This window comes from Parasteatoda tepidariorum, chromosome 8, assembly GCF_043381705.1.
Source record: "Parasteatoda tepidariorum isolate YZ-2023 chromosome 8, CAS_Ptep_4.0, whole genome shotgun sequence".
In the NCBI taxonomy this organism is placed as follows: Eukaryota; Metazoa; Arthropoda; class Arachnida; order Araneae; family Theridiidae; genus Parasteatoda; species Parasteatoda tepidariorum.
This window is the reverse complement of record NC_092211.1, coordinates 51,936,293-51,953,698: the sequence shown is the minus strand read 5'-3', so window position 1 is coordinate 51,953,698 and position 17,406 is coordinate 51,936,293. Positions and strand designations below refer to the sequence as shown.

The 17,406-nt window shown below is 27.8% G+C and overlaps 2 protein-coding genes across 2 annotated transcripts; one reads left to right on the top strand and one right to left on the bottom strand.

The window, feature by feature from the left end:
* Positions 1 to 1,259: 1,259 nt before the first annotated feature.
* LOC107444218 (mitochondrial ribosomal protein S18C) lies at positions 1,260 to 14,884 on the bottom strand. Its single transcript, XM_016058309.4, has 5 exons — positions 14,729 to 14,884; positions 10,901 to 11,040; positions 3,982 to 4,065; positions 1,514 to 1,640; positions 1,260 to 1,432 (listed from the first exon to the last, which is right to left on the bottom strand). Exons 1-5 carry the CDS (start codon positions 14,781 to 14,783, stop codon positions 1,341 to 1,343), a joined length of 498 nt encoding a protein of 165 aa, XP_015913795.1. The 5' UTR covers positions 14,784 to 14,884; the 3' UTR covers positions 1,260 to 1,340.
* Positions 14,885 to 14,981: 97 nt separating this feature from the next.
* Positions 14,982 to 17,259, top strand: LOC107444216 (uncharacterized). The gene has a single exon (XM_016058306.3). It carries the CDS (start codon positions 15,117 to 15,119, stop codon positions 16,011 to 16,013), a length of 897 nt encoding a protein of 298 aa, XP_015913792.1. The 5' UTR covers positions 14,982 to 15,116; the 3' UTR covers positions 16,014 to 17,259.
* The last annotated feature ends 147 nt before the right edge of the window (positions 17,260 to 17,406 follow it).

The window sequence follows — 17,406 nt, the reverse complement described above, 5'->3', positions numbered from 1 at the left end:
ATAATCATAAGTAATATCGAAATTGGAGCTGATGTGCTTGCTTTATAACACAAGGCTTTATTAATGAAATAAGGCTATAAGATATTACTATTCTTAAGATATTTTTCGCTTTTATAAATTTAATCAAGTCACAAATGCTAATTTAAATTCATATCACTAAATTAATGGAATTTTGAGGAATATTGTACATAACTTTGTTTCTTTCTTGCTAATAAAAAAATAATAGAGAATCAGTAGCCAAATGGGGAATAAACACAAACAATGTGAATACTAGTGCCTTGATGTTTCATTTCTAAATCTAGGTACAGAAAGGCAAACTGAAATAATTACTGTTTTTTTCCCACTAATGCTCTTCGTTCTGGTTGTGTACAGTTAGACATACATAAATAATTAAAATTGGTAAATTTATTATTTCTTTCCAAATAAAAGTGTTATACTTTTTTTGTAATGAAAATGTTATTTTAAAACTAGTCAAAGACCGCAACCAAATTTTTCAAAAAATAGGAGGGTTAGACAAAAGAAATGTGAAAAAATATGTGTGTCAAAAGAAAAATATTTACTTTAAATTAATATATTCACCAAATGCAATAGCTTTCATTCAAAATTTATCAAATACCCATTCAAAAAATAACAATGCAAAATGATTTATGACAATAAAACAAGAAATAACCGAAATGTCAAGAGCTTTATTAGTAACTTATTAAGTGTGCTAAAAAAACACTTTTTGAGCACCCCCTCACATATTTAGTTTATTATATTGCTTCATCGTCAAATGACAAGCCAATAAAAAACTTACTGAAAAGAAACTGCAGTCTGCCAACACTCTCAATTTTTAAAAATGTACAATATGTGACCTTGAATCACCGTCTTAACTTAGCTTCCTTGACTGTCGGTTAAGGTAGAGAAAACAGAAAGAGTTAATGACATAAAAACAATAAATGAATTATGAAGATAGTTTTAAAAAGAAAAAGTCAGAAATAATAGGAAAAGGTAGGAAAAAAGAGAATAAAGAAAATAACAGGAATAATCAGAAAAAAATAGGAGTTTGCCATCTCTAACTAATCTGTTGTAACGCTAACAAATTTTAATTCAGTTTCTTAAAAAGATACATATTTATTATGCACCTTTATTTGAATAGTGGTATATCTTTCTATATATTATATATAATGTTCAGTTTGAATTATAGCTGTTTCATTAATGACAAATTAATAATATCATTCTTAGTGTTACAAAGACCAAAACAAAAAAACAATCAAAGATATTTTTAACAAAAGCATTTATTCTTTAATTTAAAACTACTCTATATACAATATCAAAACACATTTCAATGAGCCACATTGCTAATGAGGATTATGTCTTGAAGGCTTAAATGGATCAAAAAGTTTTGGATCTCTGAGATATTGTGGTGCCTTGATCAAAATTGGCATGTATCCTAAATACAAAATTCAGAAATTAAGACAATTTCAAAATAAAAAAATTACTAATCAAAACAAAAAATTTAAATTTTACTCACCTAATGTTTGAGATAACTTGATAGCACTTACTAAGCGCTTTTGCTGTGCAGTACAAAGACCTGTTATATGTTTATCATATATAAACCCAGTATAAGAAGACATAAATTGACTCAGTAGTCTTGGATTCTGAAATTTAAATAGAAACTTATTTAAATTTTTCATTAATATAGTAAAATATTTTAGAATAAAATATAAATCGGTGATACTGTTAACATATGAAATAAAAATTAAATTACTGACTAATAAAATAAAATATAACAGGGTTCACACATAATATCTGGAGAAAAAAATTTGTTGAGATTTCTCTGATTATTTTGAGAATTTTTAAAAATAATTCATCATTATGAAAAGAATGTGAAAATAATACTGATTTACCAAAATGAGCAATAAAATCTTAAAAGCATGGACAGTTAAAAGTCAACTGCATCAATATCAATACAACATCATTTCTATGTCACATCTGGTCACAAAGTACAGGCTTCGTAGAGGGACAAAGAAAATTCAGGACAACATTTTTCAAAAATATTGGGACATTTTTTGAAACATTATGCATACATTAGACTATTTTTAAAAAAAGACAAACTAAAAAATTTTTAATGTGCTTTTCTTAAGTATAATAAAAGCAAAATTTATCACAAAAGAATTTTTATTTTAAACAATGTTAATTGATTTAGTTGAAGTTAAATTTATTAAAATAAATTCAAAATTTGAAGCACAACAATAGCCTAAATTTAGGGTCTACAACCTTTTATGCCACAACAATAAATTTTTAAAATCATGAAGGATGTGTGCTAATATAGGTAAAGAAATTCAATAGTAGAAACGGATGGCAATTAGTTTTAGGACAATTTGCTGAGTTTTTCTGAATTTTGTACAAAATTTAAATTAATGTCATTCTTTGACTAGATGAAGTCAACTACTTTTACATCTACATCCATAACTGGTCCAGACTGATGTTAGTATATCTACATGGTTTTCTTTCAGTTTTCAATAATGTGCAAAGCAGACTTTGATAAAATGAGAAACTTTCTGCAAACACAAAATCTTAATTAAAAATCTTTTGGCAAGCAATGATTAACTTTCGGAATTAGTTTCAACCCTTTCCTTGCCACTTCATTTTGGCAAAATTCGTTTAAAAATCAGATTTTTTTTTAAATGTTTAATTTTTAAAGAATTTTATATTAATCCATATCACTAGAATGAGTTTGGTAAAAAATCAAAAAAATAGCTGAAAATGTTATATGCAAAAATACATTTTAAATAATTAAAAATACCTGAAATTTGAGCAAGAAAAATTGTGTGTAGGAAACATTTATGACAATGTAATTTTATCAATGCTTAAATAAAAAAATAATCGATGCGAGATTTTATTTATTTAAATTGTGTGAATATGAATCTCAATGCCTGATTTATAAATCAAGCGAAAGTGAATCACAAGATCTAAATTTAAAATTGCGTGAATATGGATTTCGATGTCTGATTTTAAAATCGCGCTAATATGAATCTAGATGCTTGATTTTAAAATCGCCTTAATACGAATCTTGATGTTACATTTTAAAATCATGCTAATACGAATTCCGATGTATAATTCAAAAGACACTTGAACACAAATCATAACAGTGGCTTTTAAATCATGCAAACACGAAAAGCAATATTTCATATAAAATGGCAAAAGTACGAAACACAATGTGAGATCTTAAAACGCGTGAATAGGAATCACGAGGTGTGATTTTAAATCATGTGAATGTAATTTGAAATCGTGTATGCACTGGTGGCGAAAAAGCATAAAATTTAATCTTTTTTTTTCTGGGAATTCGATGAAGACAAGTTTTCTTTGAAGAGGGGGATTTTTATCCTTTTCAGCAATAGTAAAAAAATTTCTGCAATAGTGATAAATTTCCTGTAAGCAGCGACATAAATAGTCGTTTTACTTACATTCATTTGCTTCAGAACTGCATACATAAAAGCATATTTTTGTAAAGTAAGATGTGTAAGTGGAGGCGTGTATTTATATAGGTGCATAATGATCGTTCGTGCATTTATATGGGTCTGGTGCAGAGATATAAGTACTCCTTTTATATACATTAATTTGCTTCAAAACAGCAAACATAAAAGCATATTTTTGTAAAGTAAACTGTGTAAGTGGAGGTTAAACTTAATTGCTTAATATCATATTCATTAAAATAAATCATCAAAAAGATTTTAAAAAATCCTTCTTACAAATATCGGCCACAGCATTTGTACTTTCAGTTATCGTCTGAAATAATAGCGTTTTTTTTACATTAGTTTTTAATTAATTAAAAACTATTGTTTGTTACTGAGTGAGATATTTTTGCAGGCTACCAAAATGTCAACTACTGGACACACACTGAAGACCCCTTCTTTAAATAAAAGTATAACTTATTGAAATTTTTCCCAGCATAACAAATTCTTTTCTTTATTTTTTTTAGAAGAAAAATAAATATACCTTATAATCAAATGGAATTTTATACTTGCATGCAATGCAAACTTTCTTTGGAAGTTCATATGGATCTTTTATGTCAGAAATAAACTGAAATAAAATAAATTAAAAAATTAGCTATGAAAAGAGGAGGGGGAAATAAAAATATAGTATTAACACTTAATCCAACTAAAATAATTGAATGACCACTACATAAAAATTTGTTTATTTCTTAATCTTTAATACTAACTAAAATGAAAAAGGTAGATAAGGTTTTCATCAAGAATAATGTATTTATGAACTCATTTATTTTAATTGCAAATGTCTTAGAAAAATTTAAAAAATCAAAAAAGATTAAAACAAATTCCAATCACGAAATAAAAAATAAAAAATATTTTTTTATAATGAGAAAATTTTGAATTCAATTATTAAAAAGATCAATATAAAAAAAAATTTATATTGATCTGCAGAAGAGCAATGCAGGCATAAATCAGGAGCATGCAACTGAAAATGAAATTTTTTTTTAAACTTTACTTAATCTTTATTATAAAATACTGATGTGGATCAAGCAATACTCAATAGCATTAACCTATGATATGGTTTAAAGAAAATAATTAGTTCTATCTCATGTAAATGTAAACCTTTAATATTACAAATTATGCCAAAATTAAATAAAAAGATTTAAAACATATTTAAAAATAAATTTGAAAAAAAAATTTAACTAAGAAAGTGTCATTTAAAAAAAAAAAATTGGCGTATTTCTACACTTAGTGGGTCACTATTTAAATAATTATCAAAAACCTGTTTTTAAAGGGATTTAAAAGAAATGCTAAGGAAAAAGCCATTTTAAATGCTTATTAATTTAAAAGATATGTTAAGAAAGATTAAAAGAAATGTTAAGAAAAAAGTCATTTTAAATGCTTATTAATTTAAAAGGAATGTTAAGCAAGATTAAGATTAAAAGAAATGTTAAGAAAAAAGTCATTTTAAATGCTTATCAATTAAGGAAATTAAAAGTGATTGAAGAACTTGAAAAAGAGCAGATTTACTTATATTTATGACAGAAATTAAAAGTGAATACTATGCATATTTTATAGAAATTTTCCTGCTACACACATCTTTCCAATTGAATAATAAAGAAAAATCAGTTTTTTGATACAGGAAAGCCTGTTTTAAGAAAACTAGAACTAACACTCACAGAGTTAACTCTTGGGCATTAAAAATTAACTAGAGTTAATTTGAACTCTCTCAAGAAATCCATGTAAAGTCTAACAAAGAAATATGGAAAGATGTGAACTCAGTATTATGTGAAAAGATCAGATGCAAGTATCATAGACACGATAATAGACTGGAGCTTTTAGTATCATTGAGAAAATAGTATGGGAATTGTGTGGTCCTAAAACTCATCATAGAGACCAATGATTAAGTACAGCAACTTGTACTGAAATTCTTGTGACATCAAATGGTAAAGTAACCAAAGTAGTGTGATCAAATTTATCAAAGAAACAGTCACGAATTGGAAAACAAAAGCAAAATCCAACAGTGGATTGATAATGGTTGAAAATGATAATAGTAATGATACAATTTTTTTCAAGTTTACCATATTTCTCTTATTTTTATTATTTAAAAGTTTAAATAGATAAACAATAACAATAAAATTTAAATTAAATTAAATATTAGTTTGAAAGTAAGATGGAATTTAATATGGTAAATTTTAGGACACTTAGTATTTATAACTTTTACTCGATAGTAGGTTAAACATTTAATGTTCAAAAAGAAAAAAATCAATATTTAGAGAAAAAAAAATTTTCATCTTTTAACTGACAAGAATCTTCGGAAAATTTATACATAAAATTCTTTTTTAAAGGGTAATTCCACAAAATAGCAACAAAAAAAAAGTCGCACTAAGAATTAAAACTATATTTTTCACATGAATCGAACTTAAGGAAAATTACTCAAAGGTCTAAATTGAAACAAAACATAAAAACAAATACCCTTAAATTTTAGAAGAACATTCTAAGAAAATAAACATTCTAAGAAGTTCAGTAATACAGTAATATATAATGAAGTGATTAAAGCAACTGCTAAATACTTTAAAAGTAAATTTGTTCAATTAAACATATTGAAATCTTATAAATGAGATTTCTATAATATGTCAAACTTTTGTTGATCAACACTACTAACACACATTACAATTATACCCAAAGCAACATAAAACTATTCACAATATACACATAAATTTGTATAATTGAATATTCAGAATATATAGAGTTCTCCCTAGGAATAAAAAGAGGCACAGTACTTCCTCACAGAAAAAGACACTTTGAGTTTTGAAAGGGTAACACTGTAAAAATTTATCAAAATGTGTAATATCATGCAATAACTGAATTTGATCCTCAACAATATTTAAGTTATTGTCTTATACTATCTTGTATATTTCAAAAAGTAATTTTCACTCATTATCTAAATGAGAGAAAAATTTGCAGTTAATAAATAATGATTAAAAGCCTGCTAAGAGACAATCTCTGTGTGTATATATATATATATAAAAAGAAAAAAGGTAAACTAAAAGAATTTATTTTTGATAAACTTAAAAGATTTCTATAATTTATACTGAAAATTATTAATAAATAAGCATTTATAAGTGCATTAAAAAAGTAATTAATTTTAAAAAATAATTTTAAAATTTAAAATCACTTAAAAAATTTACTAAAAAAGAGAAGCTTATAAAAATTTAATCAGTTGAAAATAATCCTAAGAAAATAAAGATTTGTAACAGTAATCAGAAATAAACCTAGAAACACAAATAATTTTTGTGTAATTATTACTTAAACAATTATTATTCCTAAAAATTGAATATGAATAAAAAAGCAGTGGTTTTAAGGGATGGCAGGGTCATTCCATGTCAGTTCATCCAGCCATGCCACCCACCGTCTCAGATTTTGATGAAAATTTGTACACTTATAGAACTTTTTATGCTGATTTCAAAAATATCAATTATATTTAAATCGGTTCAGGGGTTTAAAAGTTATAAGCATTTGTATTTTTGCCAAAATGGCACATTTGCCGCTATTTTGATTCATACATCAAAGGCTATTAATGATTGTAACTCACCTTATATTTGTCATAGAGCAATAATTTTTTTAAAATTTTGTTCAGAATAAAGTAATCTGTCATTTAAACACTTTTTTTTGCAAATAAGTATCTTACTTATTTAGTAAATGGGTCTGTTTTGCAGTTTTTTGATCAACGGAGTTGAGTAACTTCAGGAGATTATTTCCGGAAACTCGCCCCCTTCAATTTCAAAAATATTTCATTCAAAGATAGTTGAAAGTGCAAACTAACATCTGATATAAAAATTTTGATGGGCGGTTCACTCACTTTTTAAAAAAAAATATTTTTCTTATGAATCATTATGCGTTAAAAGTACTGGTAGTTTGATGATTTATAGTCCTTAATTATAACTAAGAGTATAATAAAATGATATAAAAAAATGTGAATGGTAGAAAAATATGTAAAATAAAGTAATCATTTATTAAATTATTTTTTTCTTCTTTCTTTGAGCTCCCCCCCCCCTCAAAAAAGAAAAGAAAGGAAAAAATTTGAGACTGAACAAGACAAACACAATCTCTCGCCAGGAATTGCTGAAATTTGCAATTTAGCTCTGTATGTTTTAGCCTGATCTACACTTATGACATGAAGGGAGACTTTCTTGGTCTTATTGGAAGGAGAATTAAATAAGTCACAATTTTTTTTTTAATTTTTTTATATAGGGTAACCTGGGATAATTCCTGATCAAAAATCCTGATCTATTTTGTAAAAAAACAATTCTAGATAGAATTTCAATATTTACTGGAAGTTTGAGACTATATGAGATGAGTCCTATGCTACCTTCGTTTGTTTGAAAATCTAATTAGAATTTAAAAGATGTTAAATTTGTAGTGATCAGGAATTACCCCTTCTCTTGATCATTTCTGGGGTAATTCCTGATCACTTCTGGGGTAATTACTGATCACCAGTTTTTATAGTAAAGGGGTTGTTTAAAAATAATTATACAATGGTAATTAACAAATAAAACATCAAGATCAAACAATTAAACCAAAGAAATGTTTAAGCAGCTAATAAAACGATTTATTTAAAAGCAAAGAATAAAGATTAACACTTTAAATTTTCCAAAAATCTTTGCATCGTGCCATACATATTAGGCAAGCAGCCAACTCATTCTCATGTTCTGTTGGAATATAAGAAAGAGTTCCCACATAAGTTACTTTTGCTGGATTTTTTAACTTCATTTAGTGAGTGTGTAAAGTTAAGTAAGGTATGTCAACAGCTCTGACAGCAGCTCTCACACTGAAATTTCATTTTCAATCATTAAAAGAAATTCACTAATTTAGCTTTCTAGAAGCTTAGTATCTTTTTTAGTCTTATAATTTCTCACCATATTCATATTAGGCAAATTTATAAACTTAAAAATTATTCTAACAATGTACACACATAAAATTAAGATAGAAGCAAGGTAAGGCAAACCAGAAATGGGGCGAATTTGTCTTGTATACAGACACATTTGTCTTGTATACAGTTAAAAACAAATTTTGTGATTACAGTTAAAATATATTTTAATGGTTGTTCTACTTAATAAATTTGAACTGCCATTTAAGAAAAGACAATTAGCTATTTTTAATACTATTTATAAAGAGAAATGACAATGATTAGGAATTACCCCAAGATCAATAATTACCCCATGGGGGCAACATTTGATATAGTTTCCTATAGTTAATTATAATGTTTACAGTAGATATGAAACAATTAAACAAAAGCTTACACTATTTTTATATCAAAGAAAAAGAAAGTAACTCAAAATATTTATTATTAAGAGAAGGAGGGGATCTTTGCTGAAATGTGCACATTTTGAAACCCATCTTTAAAATGGAAAATACAGAAAGCAGTTTAAAAGATACTTATTTTGTTAGATTAAACAAAAAACTTTAATTAAGTAAATGTAGTTATACTTTAGCAAAATGTACAAGCATTCTTGTCCATGCCTCAAATTTTAAAAAAAAATTTATTTTTTTAAAATAAAACTAAGGTGATCATTATTTACCCCAGAAACAGAGTGATCGTGAATTACTCCGAGTCACCTTACATATTTCATACTGATACAAAAGATACTCCTTATGTATGAGGCATATAATTAAACTTTCCTTAAAATCTAAATTGCTCCTAAATGAAATAAGTTATATAGTCTCTGAAGTTCTAAAATCTTTTGTGAATTTAAACTATACTTAAAATCTTTCAAAGTTAATCCAATACTATATATAATACTTGGGTTTTCATAATAAAACTCTTTTTTAAATATCAAATTGATACATATAAAACTTTTGAAAACTTATTTATTTCTGTTCTGTTCTAAATAAATGGATTCTTTCTTGGGAAGGTAGGGATGGAATGTGTCAATAGTTTTCAGAATTTTTTTTTTTTATATTCAGAAGTTTTTTTAAAAAAAATTAGATGTATATAATTATAATAAAAGTTTTTGAGAATAAAAAGGGCCTGCAGGTACTAGTGATGAAATAAGAGCATGCAAATTATCTTATAGTTAGTGATATAAAATCATTTCATTTCAATATAATTATAATAAATATTTTAACTTTATCAGTGTTTCAAATGAAATTTTTTAGGAGTATCTCATTACCATAACAATCATTGTGACAAATAAAAGGATAAAATTAACTTCAAATATTCATAATTTGGTCTTCAATTACATTTTAGAATCAAACAAAATGTTTGAATTATATTAAAGTGTGCAATGATTTTCTCCTTCCATAAAGATCAAAGTTAGTTCAATTAAAAAAAAATTTAATGGCTGCTTTTTATTATTTGGTACTGCCCTCTACTCTTTCAGAGAAACTTTTATTTATATTTTTTTGGATTCTGATCCCTCTCATTTACCAAAGCTATATGATTCTGGATAAATTTATTTGGAAAAAAGGTGAAATTTTGTTCATTCTAAAATTTTGTCCTTTCTTTTCTTTTTTGAGGGCTCAAAGAAAGAAGAAAAAAAATAATTAAATAATTTAATAAATGATTACTTTATTTTACATATTTTTCTACCATTCACATTTTTTTATATCATTTTATTATACTCTAGTTATAATTAAGGACTATAAATCATCAAACTACGAGTACTTTTAACGCATAATGATTCATAAGAAAAATATATTTTTTTTAAAAAGTGAGTGAACGGCCCATCAAAATTTTTGTATCAGATGTTAGTTTGCACTTTCAACTATCTTTGAATAAAATATTTTTGAAATTGAAGGGGGCGAGTTGCCAGAAATAATCTCCTGAAGTTACTCAACTCCGCTGATCAAAAAACTGCAAAACAGACCCATTTACTAAATAAGTAAGATACTTATTTGCAAAAAAAAGTGTTTATATGACAGATTACTTTATTCTGAACAAAATAAAAAAAAAATTATTGCTCTATGACAAATATAAGGTGAGTTACAATCATTAATAGCCTTTGATGTATGAATCAAAATGGCGGCAAATGTGCCATTTTGGCAAAAATACAAATGCTTATAACTTTTAAACCCCTTAACCGATTTAAATATAATTGATATTTTTGAAATCAGCACAAAAAATTCTATAAGTGTACAAATTTTCATCAAAATCAGAGATGGTGGGTGCCATTTTTGTAAAATCCTGTATGATTTGACATGGAATGACCCGGCGGCTTCTTTTACAAAATAGGGCAAAGAGGGTGCGTTTATAGGATGAACCACCCTTCTAAAAAGGCTTAGGAATGAAATGAATAACAAAAACATTCTTATTAATAAGCATAATGAAATCAAAGTAAATTAAATATGGAAATATTTAAGTAAATTTATATTAAACCATTTTTTTTTTATGAGAAACAGATATTATAAAAAAAAAAGTATCTCACCATATCTGGATCATGGTGTTCAGTCACAGCATTTGAATCAGTATGTTTAGTAACAATATCTTGAACATTTTGATCAGTAATGCCAGAGCTTGTTGATATTATATTTGAAACAAGAGATGAAGGAATTTTAGTTGATAAATCTAAAAAGCAAAATGTAAAATGTGGATAAATAATTAAATGGTAACAAAAATTTACAATGTAAAATTAACAAGTGATAATATGTGGAGGCTTGTGGATCAAATAGGAAAACATATATACAAGGACATTTAATTCAGATAAGAAATTAACATATATAGTAAAAACTATAAGTCAAAATTAGGATATTTTTGCCAACAGTCAGTTGTAGCATATCTACCAATGGCCACTTTTTTAAACATGCTAACAATTTTTCAAAGATTGAATATTTTAAATAATTAAAAAAATTTGATGTTAATATTACAAGGCTTTTCTTTTGAAACATTTCTCAAAAAAATGACATTGCTTTATGTATAATACTGCTGTTGCATTTAAAAAATAACTAATAAAGAAAAATATTTTTCACCTAGGAAATCTGGACCTTGTATAATAAGAGACTGCACCAGATGAAAATTATTTTGCAGTAGGATTGTAGAGTTTTGCATTAGGCAAAGAAGACTTATATAGGAAGAGAATTATAGGCATTATTATTTTTATAGGTACAGTAGAGTCTCGAAAATTCGAGGTAATTGGGGCTGACACAACCTCGGATTACTGAAAACTCGGATTTTCCGAAAAAGTAGAAAATTTTTAACAGCTACAAATGAAATTAAATAAAATGAACATATTACCTTAAAATCTTTTATTCTTTAGTATAATGACGTAAAAGATTCTTTACAATTTAAAAAAATTGTCAATTTTTTGTTGCTTCAATATATTACTTCTCTTTGTTGATGCGATAGTCAGCCAACGCTTCAAAAGCAAAACATCTGCAGGGGTGGCGTCAGTTTGCTGTTCTACATATTTTAAGGCTAGTTCTAAGGCTGCAGAACCTACACTATGAGATTTTTTTTTCTGATAACGGAGAGTCGTTTTCTTCTGTTTCATATTCTTCCTCATCTTCCATCATTTCTATAATACTTGAGTCTGTTATTTCCAGCTTGTCGTCACTATTTAGCCATTCATTTAGATCAACTGCATTAGAGTTTTCGCAGCCTGGTAATTTCTTCACCAAATCTTTCAAAACAATTGTTTCACTATCATCATCATTAATTTTCTCAATAGGCGTAACCAATTCAGGTAGAAACTTAGTCCACGATTTAATTACTGTCGCAGGTTGAACTTCTTCCCAAGAATCTGCTATCCAGTAGACAACATCTCTCAGACTTACATTCCTCAATACATCCGCAACACTTTCATTATCAGACTGAACTAAATGTTGTAACAAACGGTGTCGATATTTTTTCTTTAAATTTTCCAATACGCCCTGATCTATTGGCTGAATCAAACTTGTAACATTGGCAGGAAAAAATATAGCACGGATTTCACCACAACGTAGATCATCATCGTCCGGATGAGATGGAGCGTTATCTAAAAACAAAATTGCTTTGCAAGGCAAATTTTTTTTTCTCAATGCCTTCCGTGTTTCTGGAACAAAATGTTCTGAAAACCATTGTTTGAAAATTTCTCGATTCATCCATGCACTTTTCTGATTTGTGTAATGTACTGGTAAGGCTTCTTTAGTGATGTTTTTTAAGGCTCTAGGTTTGGCAGATTTCCCAATCACAGTCAGTTTCATTTTATGATTTCCAGATGCATTGGCGCATGCTAAAATGGTTAATCGTTCCTTCTGTTTTTTGTGACCTGGAGCTGAATTTTCCTCTTTTGAAACAAGGGATTTTGAGGGCAACATCTTAAAGTTCAAACCTGCGTCGTCACAGTTATATAACTGGTCAGGTGTGAGCTTTTCCGTCAATATAATGTCTTCAATCCGTTTTTGAAATGCCTGCACAGCTGACGTATCTGCCGAGAGTATTTCACCGCAAATATTTAGTTGACATACACCATATCGTTTTTTCCAACGGTCTATCCAACCAACGCTTGCTGCGAAATCTTCTTCTTCTTTGAACTGATTTCTGAAAAACACAGCTTTTTCCTGAAGAATAGGGCCACTTATAGGAGTACCTTTGCTACGCTGTTGAGTAAACCAAAGAAATAAAGCCTTGCTAGTTTTTTCATAGTCTGATGTTCTCATAGATTTCTTTTTTCTCCTGGAGTCTCATTGCACTTCTTTGAACAAAACTGCTCAATTTTTACTTGATTGCGGCGCCAGTCACCAACTGTTACCTTTCCAACACCCAAATCGGTAGCAACACTTTGTATTGTTTCACCTGCATCTAATCTTTTTATAGTGTTCAATTTAGTTATACAAATTTTCTCTTATTTTTTCCACTCATTTTCGCAGCAGGCACCTTAACGCAACTGTTTCAACAGCAATAAGTTCCCAAAATAATAAGGATCAAGCAAGCACGTGTATTGAGTCCCTAACTAGCATCTAAGCTACTAGTACAATTGAACTTGGAAGAATAAAACTCTTGTAGATCTGGTTTGAAAATTCCTTTCTTTCCAGGAAGAAACGAAAAATAACACCTGCATAATTTCGTTTGCGAGAGGAAATGGGAAGAGCGCTTTTGGTTGCTAGGGGGAAAATTTGGCACCTCGAATTAAGTGGAACCTCGGACTTCTGAGACTCGAACTTTCGAGACTCTACTGTATTTCAGTTCTTGTTATGTAAAGAAAGTGTTACAGAACATCTCATTTGATCAAACTATTTTCATTCATGAAAACATATTCTGTATTGGTTTTTCTAAAGAAGAGCTGACTTTTAATACAAGCCTGCTAAAGTCTTCTATATCATGATCTATGGCAGAATAATCGCCAAGTCTTGGAAACTTCCGGGCAGTGGCCAGTGAGAAACTAAAAAAAACATCACAGAAAGGGACTAACTCGTAGCCACCCCAGGGCAAAATTCTACATGTTGCCTTTTTTTAAAAATTTGCAAGTTTAAAATCTATTTGGCTCCTTGGCGATTGTAGTTGGTGCAACAGATCACGTTACGGAAATATCCCCGAGATTTCTGTATCGTGATCTGCGGCAGAATAACTTCCACGCAACGAACCAAGAGAAACTTTAAAAAAAATGTCACAGAAAGGGATTAACTTGAAAGGTTTAACTCAAAGCCACCCCTAGGCAAACATCTACATGCTTTTTTTTTTAAATTTGCAGGTTTAAAATCTATTTGGCACCTTGGTGATAATAGTAGGTGTGAGAGATCACGATACTGGAATATCTCCGTCCTCATGGTTAAATTTTTATTACATCTAAGAATATCCCAGTTGATATATTATATATGTGAACTCTAGGTGTTACATGAAAAAAATATATATTATAACTTGTTTCGGATTATCCATCAAAATAAATAACTATAAGAAATAACATTTTAAGCACACAATAATAAGAAAACACAATACACAAAGTAATTACATCAAATAAATTGTTTATTCAGGATTCGTCTCTTATTATTCAATTTGGGAAATAAAAAATTTCGGAAGAACACCAAATCTTTTTATATATGTCTTAAGATATATAACATTTTGCATTGGAATTAAGACATAATATAATGAATATAATAGAAACAAATTAGAAGATTTCTCGGTGAATAAGCATAAAAAATTAAATGACAATTGATAACTAAAGCAATGCATTAAATGCGAAAAAGGATGTATCTTTGATACTAAGCTATATCGAGAATAAAAATAGAACAAGTTTCATCTATTAGATTAAACTAGAATCAATTTTTAATAAGCCAATTACATTTGGATTTTTTGAAAATCAATTGGGGAAGCATTATTTTAGGAAGAAAATTCATTTCCAATTCCAATATTAATTTAATTTCATAAATTTGTTTACAAAACAAGATTGAATAATCACGGTTGCAGTTTGAGTTTAATCTTGTGTACACAATATGCAACGAGTTTCTAAGCAAAGCTATTTATTTCTAAACAGCTTGTCGCCCTTTTATAATGAATTTCAAAACTTTAATGAGCAGAAAAAGGCAGTCGAAAGCGTCAAGCACTGATTAAACACTAAAGTAAACAAACACGTATGAACAGCTGCAAGATCATTAGACTGATAGAGATCAGTGGATCATTATGAGAATTAACAGGTGGAATTTGTGAAATAGTTCCAATATTTTACGATCATGTCATTTATAACTAGTTTTGTAACTATTTTCATATTTTTAATTATTTCAACGAAGGGAGAGATCAACGAATCTCAAGATGAATCTACCCAGTTCGACGAACTCTTAAAACAAGATCACACACTTGTCGCTTTATTTACTCAAGCATGTTGTGCTTGTACTGACTGTGTAGAAGCCGAAGTTCTGCTCGGTGGCATGAGTCAAGAATTAGAAGACAACCTTGGTTTACTTGTTGTTAGATTAAAATCTGAAGAAATGAAAAAACGTTTTGGTATTAAGCGCTTGCCTACGTTACTATACACAAGAAACAACAAAACAGCTATTTATTCTGGTAAATTTGATCATGAAATATTATATGCATGGTTGCAAGACAATATTGAGCCAGCTACAGTGGATTTAGATGATTCATCATTTGAACATCTAACGCAAGCCGCAACCGGTGCAACTACAGGTGATTGGCTGGTGATATTCCACGATGATTCTTGCTGTAAGAATCGAGAGCTTATGCATTTAGAAACAGCTGGTGTAAAACTTAAAAACAAGGTTAACGTAGCAAGTGTGAATATTCTGAAAGCTCCTGAAACTAAAGAACGTTTCAAAATAAATACATGTCCACATATCATACTTTTTCGTCATCAAAAACTGTACAGATTTAGTCTTCCTGATGTCAATTCTAAAACATTAAAGAGGTTTGCTGAGAGTTTTTATAAAAATTCCAAATCTGAAACTGTACCACCTCCATTATCAATGTTTGATAAAATTCTAGACAAAACATTTGAATATTCTAAACAAAATCCATATTTTGTAATAGCATTTTTCGTTTTATTTATTTTGTCTACAACACTTTTCTTAATATGGACCATAATGACACCATCTTCACACAAAAAATCTGATTAAAATTATGATTAATATGTATTTTTGGTGTTAAGACTTTTATTATTTTAAAAATTTTTGTAAAAATTAATATTAATTAAATTTTTTATCCAACTGATGGTCAAAAAATACATTTATGAGACATAAGGTAATTATATATATATTCAATAAGTTTTGGACAAATTTAAAATAAATTATGCAAAATATGATTTCTTAATAGGAAAAATTGTTACATCCTTTAAATGGTCAATGTGTGTGGCTTTTTAACTTCTTTCTAGAAAATAATGTAAACTACCTAAATTGCTTAGAAAGCATCTTATGGTTATTCTTCAAATCAATCTTAATATATTTCTTTAACTTTTCTCTATAAAATATGTTAACTTTGAAATTCTAAAATCAAGAGTTAAATTTAATTTTGTTAAAGATGAATTTTAATGTAATGAAAATGTGTGTGTTATTTAAGGAAGCTATTGTTAATTGTCAACAATTGTAAAAGTTATTGCTAATTTGTTAATTCAAGTTATTGTTAACTGTCATAAAAATTCCTTCCAAAGTTAAATATGTTTTCCTAGGTCTCTACTCAAACAAAGAATAGTGCCACCCTAACATAGAACAGAATCAATCATCAGTGTTTTAATCATTATTTAATTTCAAAATCGAAATTCCTGCACTCGGTAAAGTATTGCACAATTTTTGATAATCACTTCTAATTTATGATTGACAGACTGGTGCTACATTAATATTTTTCACCATGACAACTCAAAAATTTACATCGGTTACTTTTAAGTAAGCAGTGAATTTCTTTTTAAATGTTTAATGTAAATTATGTAATTCTTTTTAAATGTTTGAATAAAATGTTTTCAGCTTTTTACAATAGGTGACTGGTTAAAAAGTTTTGGGATGTACTGGTCACGCTGCTTTTTTGAAAAATTGTTAGCTTTAAAAAAAAAAAATTTTAAGTTTTCAGATTCAATAACTTTGTTCAACTTTTATCCATTAGGTACAGTTTAATGAAATGAACAAGCCGAGGAGGACATTTTTACTAAGTTAAAATTTACAAGAAATTGATGTTTCAATGTTCCATATTTATGATTTTACAATTCAAAACATTCCAGAATTTTTGTGCATGTTGTATGTCTTTTCATGGTGTCAGTATTTTTCTTTTTCACTGTACAGTACTTCTGAAGCTAATATGCAGAAGAAAAATCTTAAAATATCCTTCTGTGTGTTTCATTTACATTAAAATAAAAGCAATGTTTTTGTTTTTCTATTTATTGTTTTTGAAATAAATAATTATGCTTCCTTCTCCTCTCACCACCTTCATCAATTACAAATTTAAAATAACTTTTCTATTTTAAAGCAGAAAACATAATTAATAGGAATATCAATAATTTCCTGTTAAAATTGCTGTAAAACT

What these genes read in the sequence shown, in the direction of transcription:
- LOC107444218 (XM_016058309.4), bottom strand. Translation starts at nt 14,783, where the DNA reads ATGAATTTTCTTCCTAAAATAATGCTTCCCCAATTGATTTTCAAAAAA. An exon ending in AACACCATGATCCAGATATG is followed by an intron (nt 4,066 to 10,900) that starts GTGAGATACTTT and finishes ATTTTATTTCAG; the next exon opens with TTTATTTCTGACATAAAAGA. An exon ending in AAATTCCATTTGATTATAAG is followed by an intron (nt 1,641 to 3,981) that starts GTATATTTATTT and finishes TTTAAATTTCAG; the next exon opens with AATCCAAGACTACTGAGTCA.
- LOC107444216 (XM_016058306.3), top strand. Translation starts at nt 15,117, where the DNA reads ATGTCATTTATAACTAGTTTTGTAACTATTTTCATATTTTTAATTATT.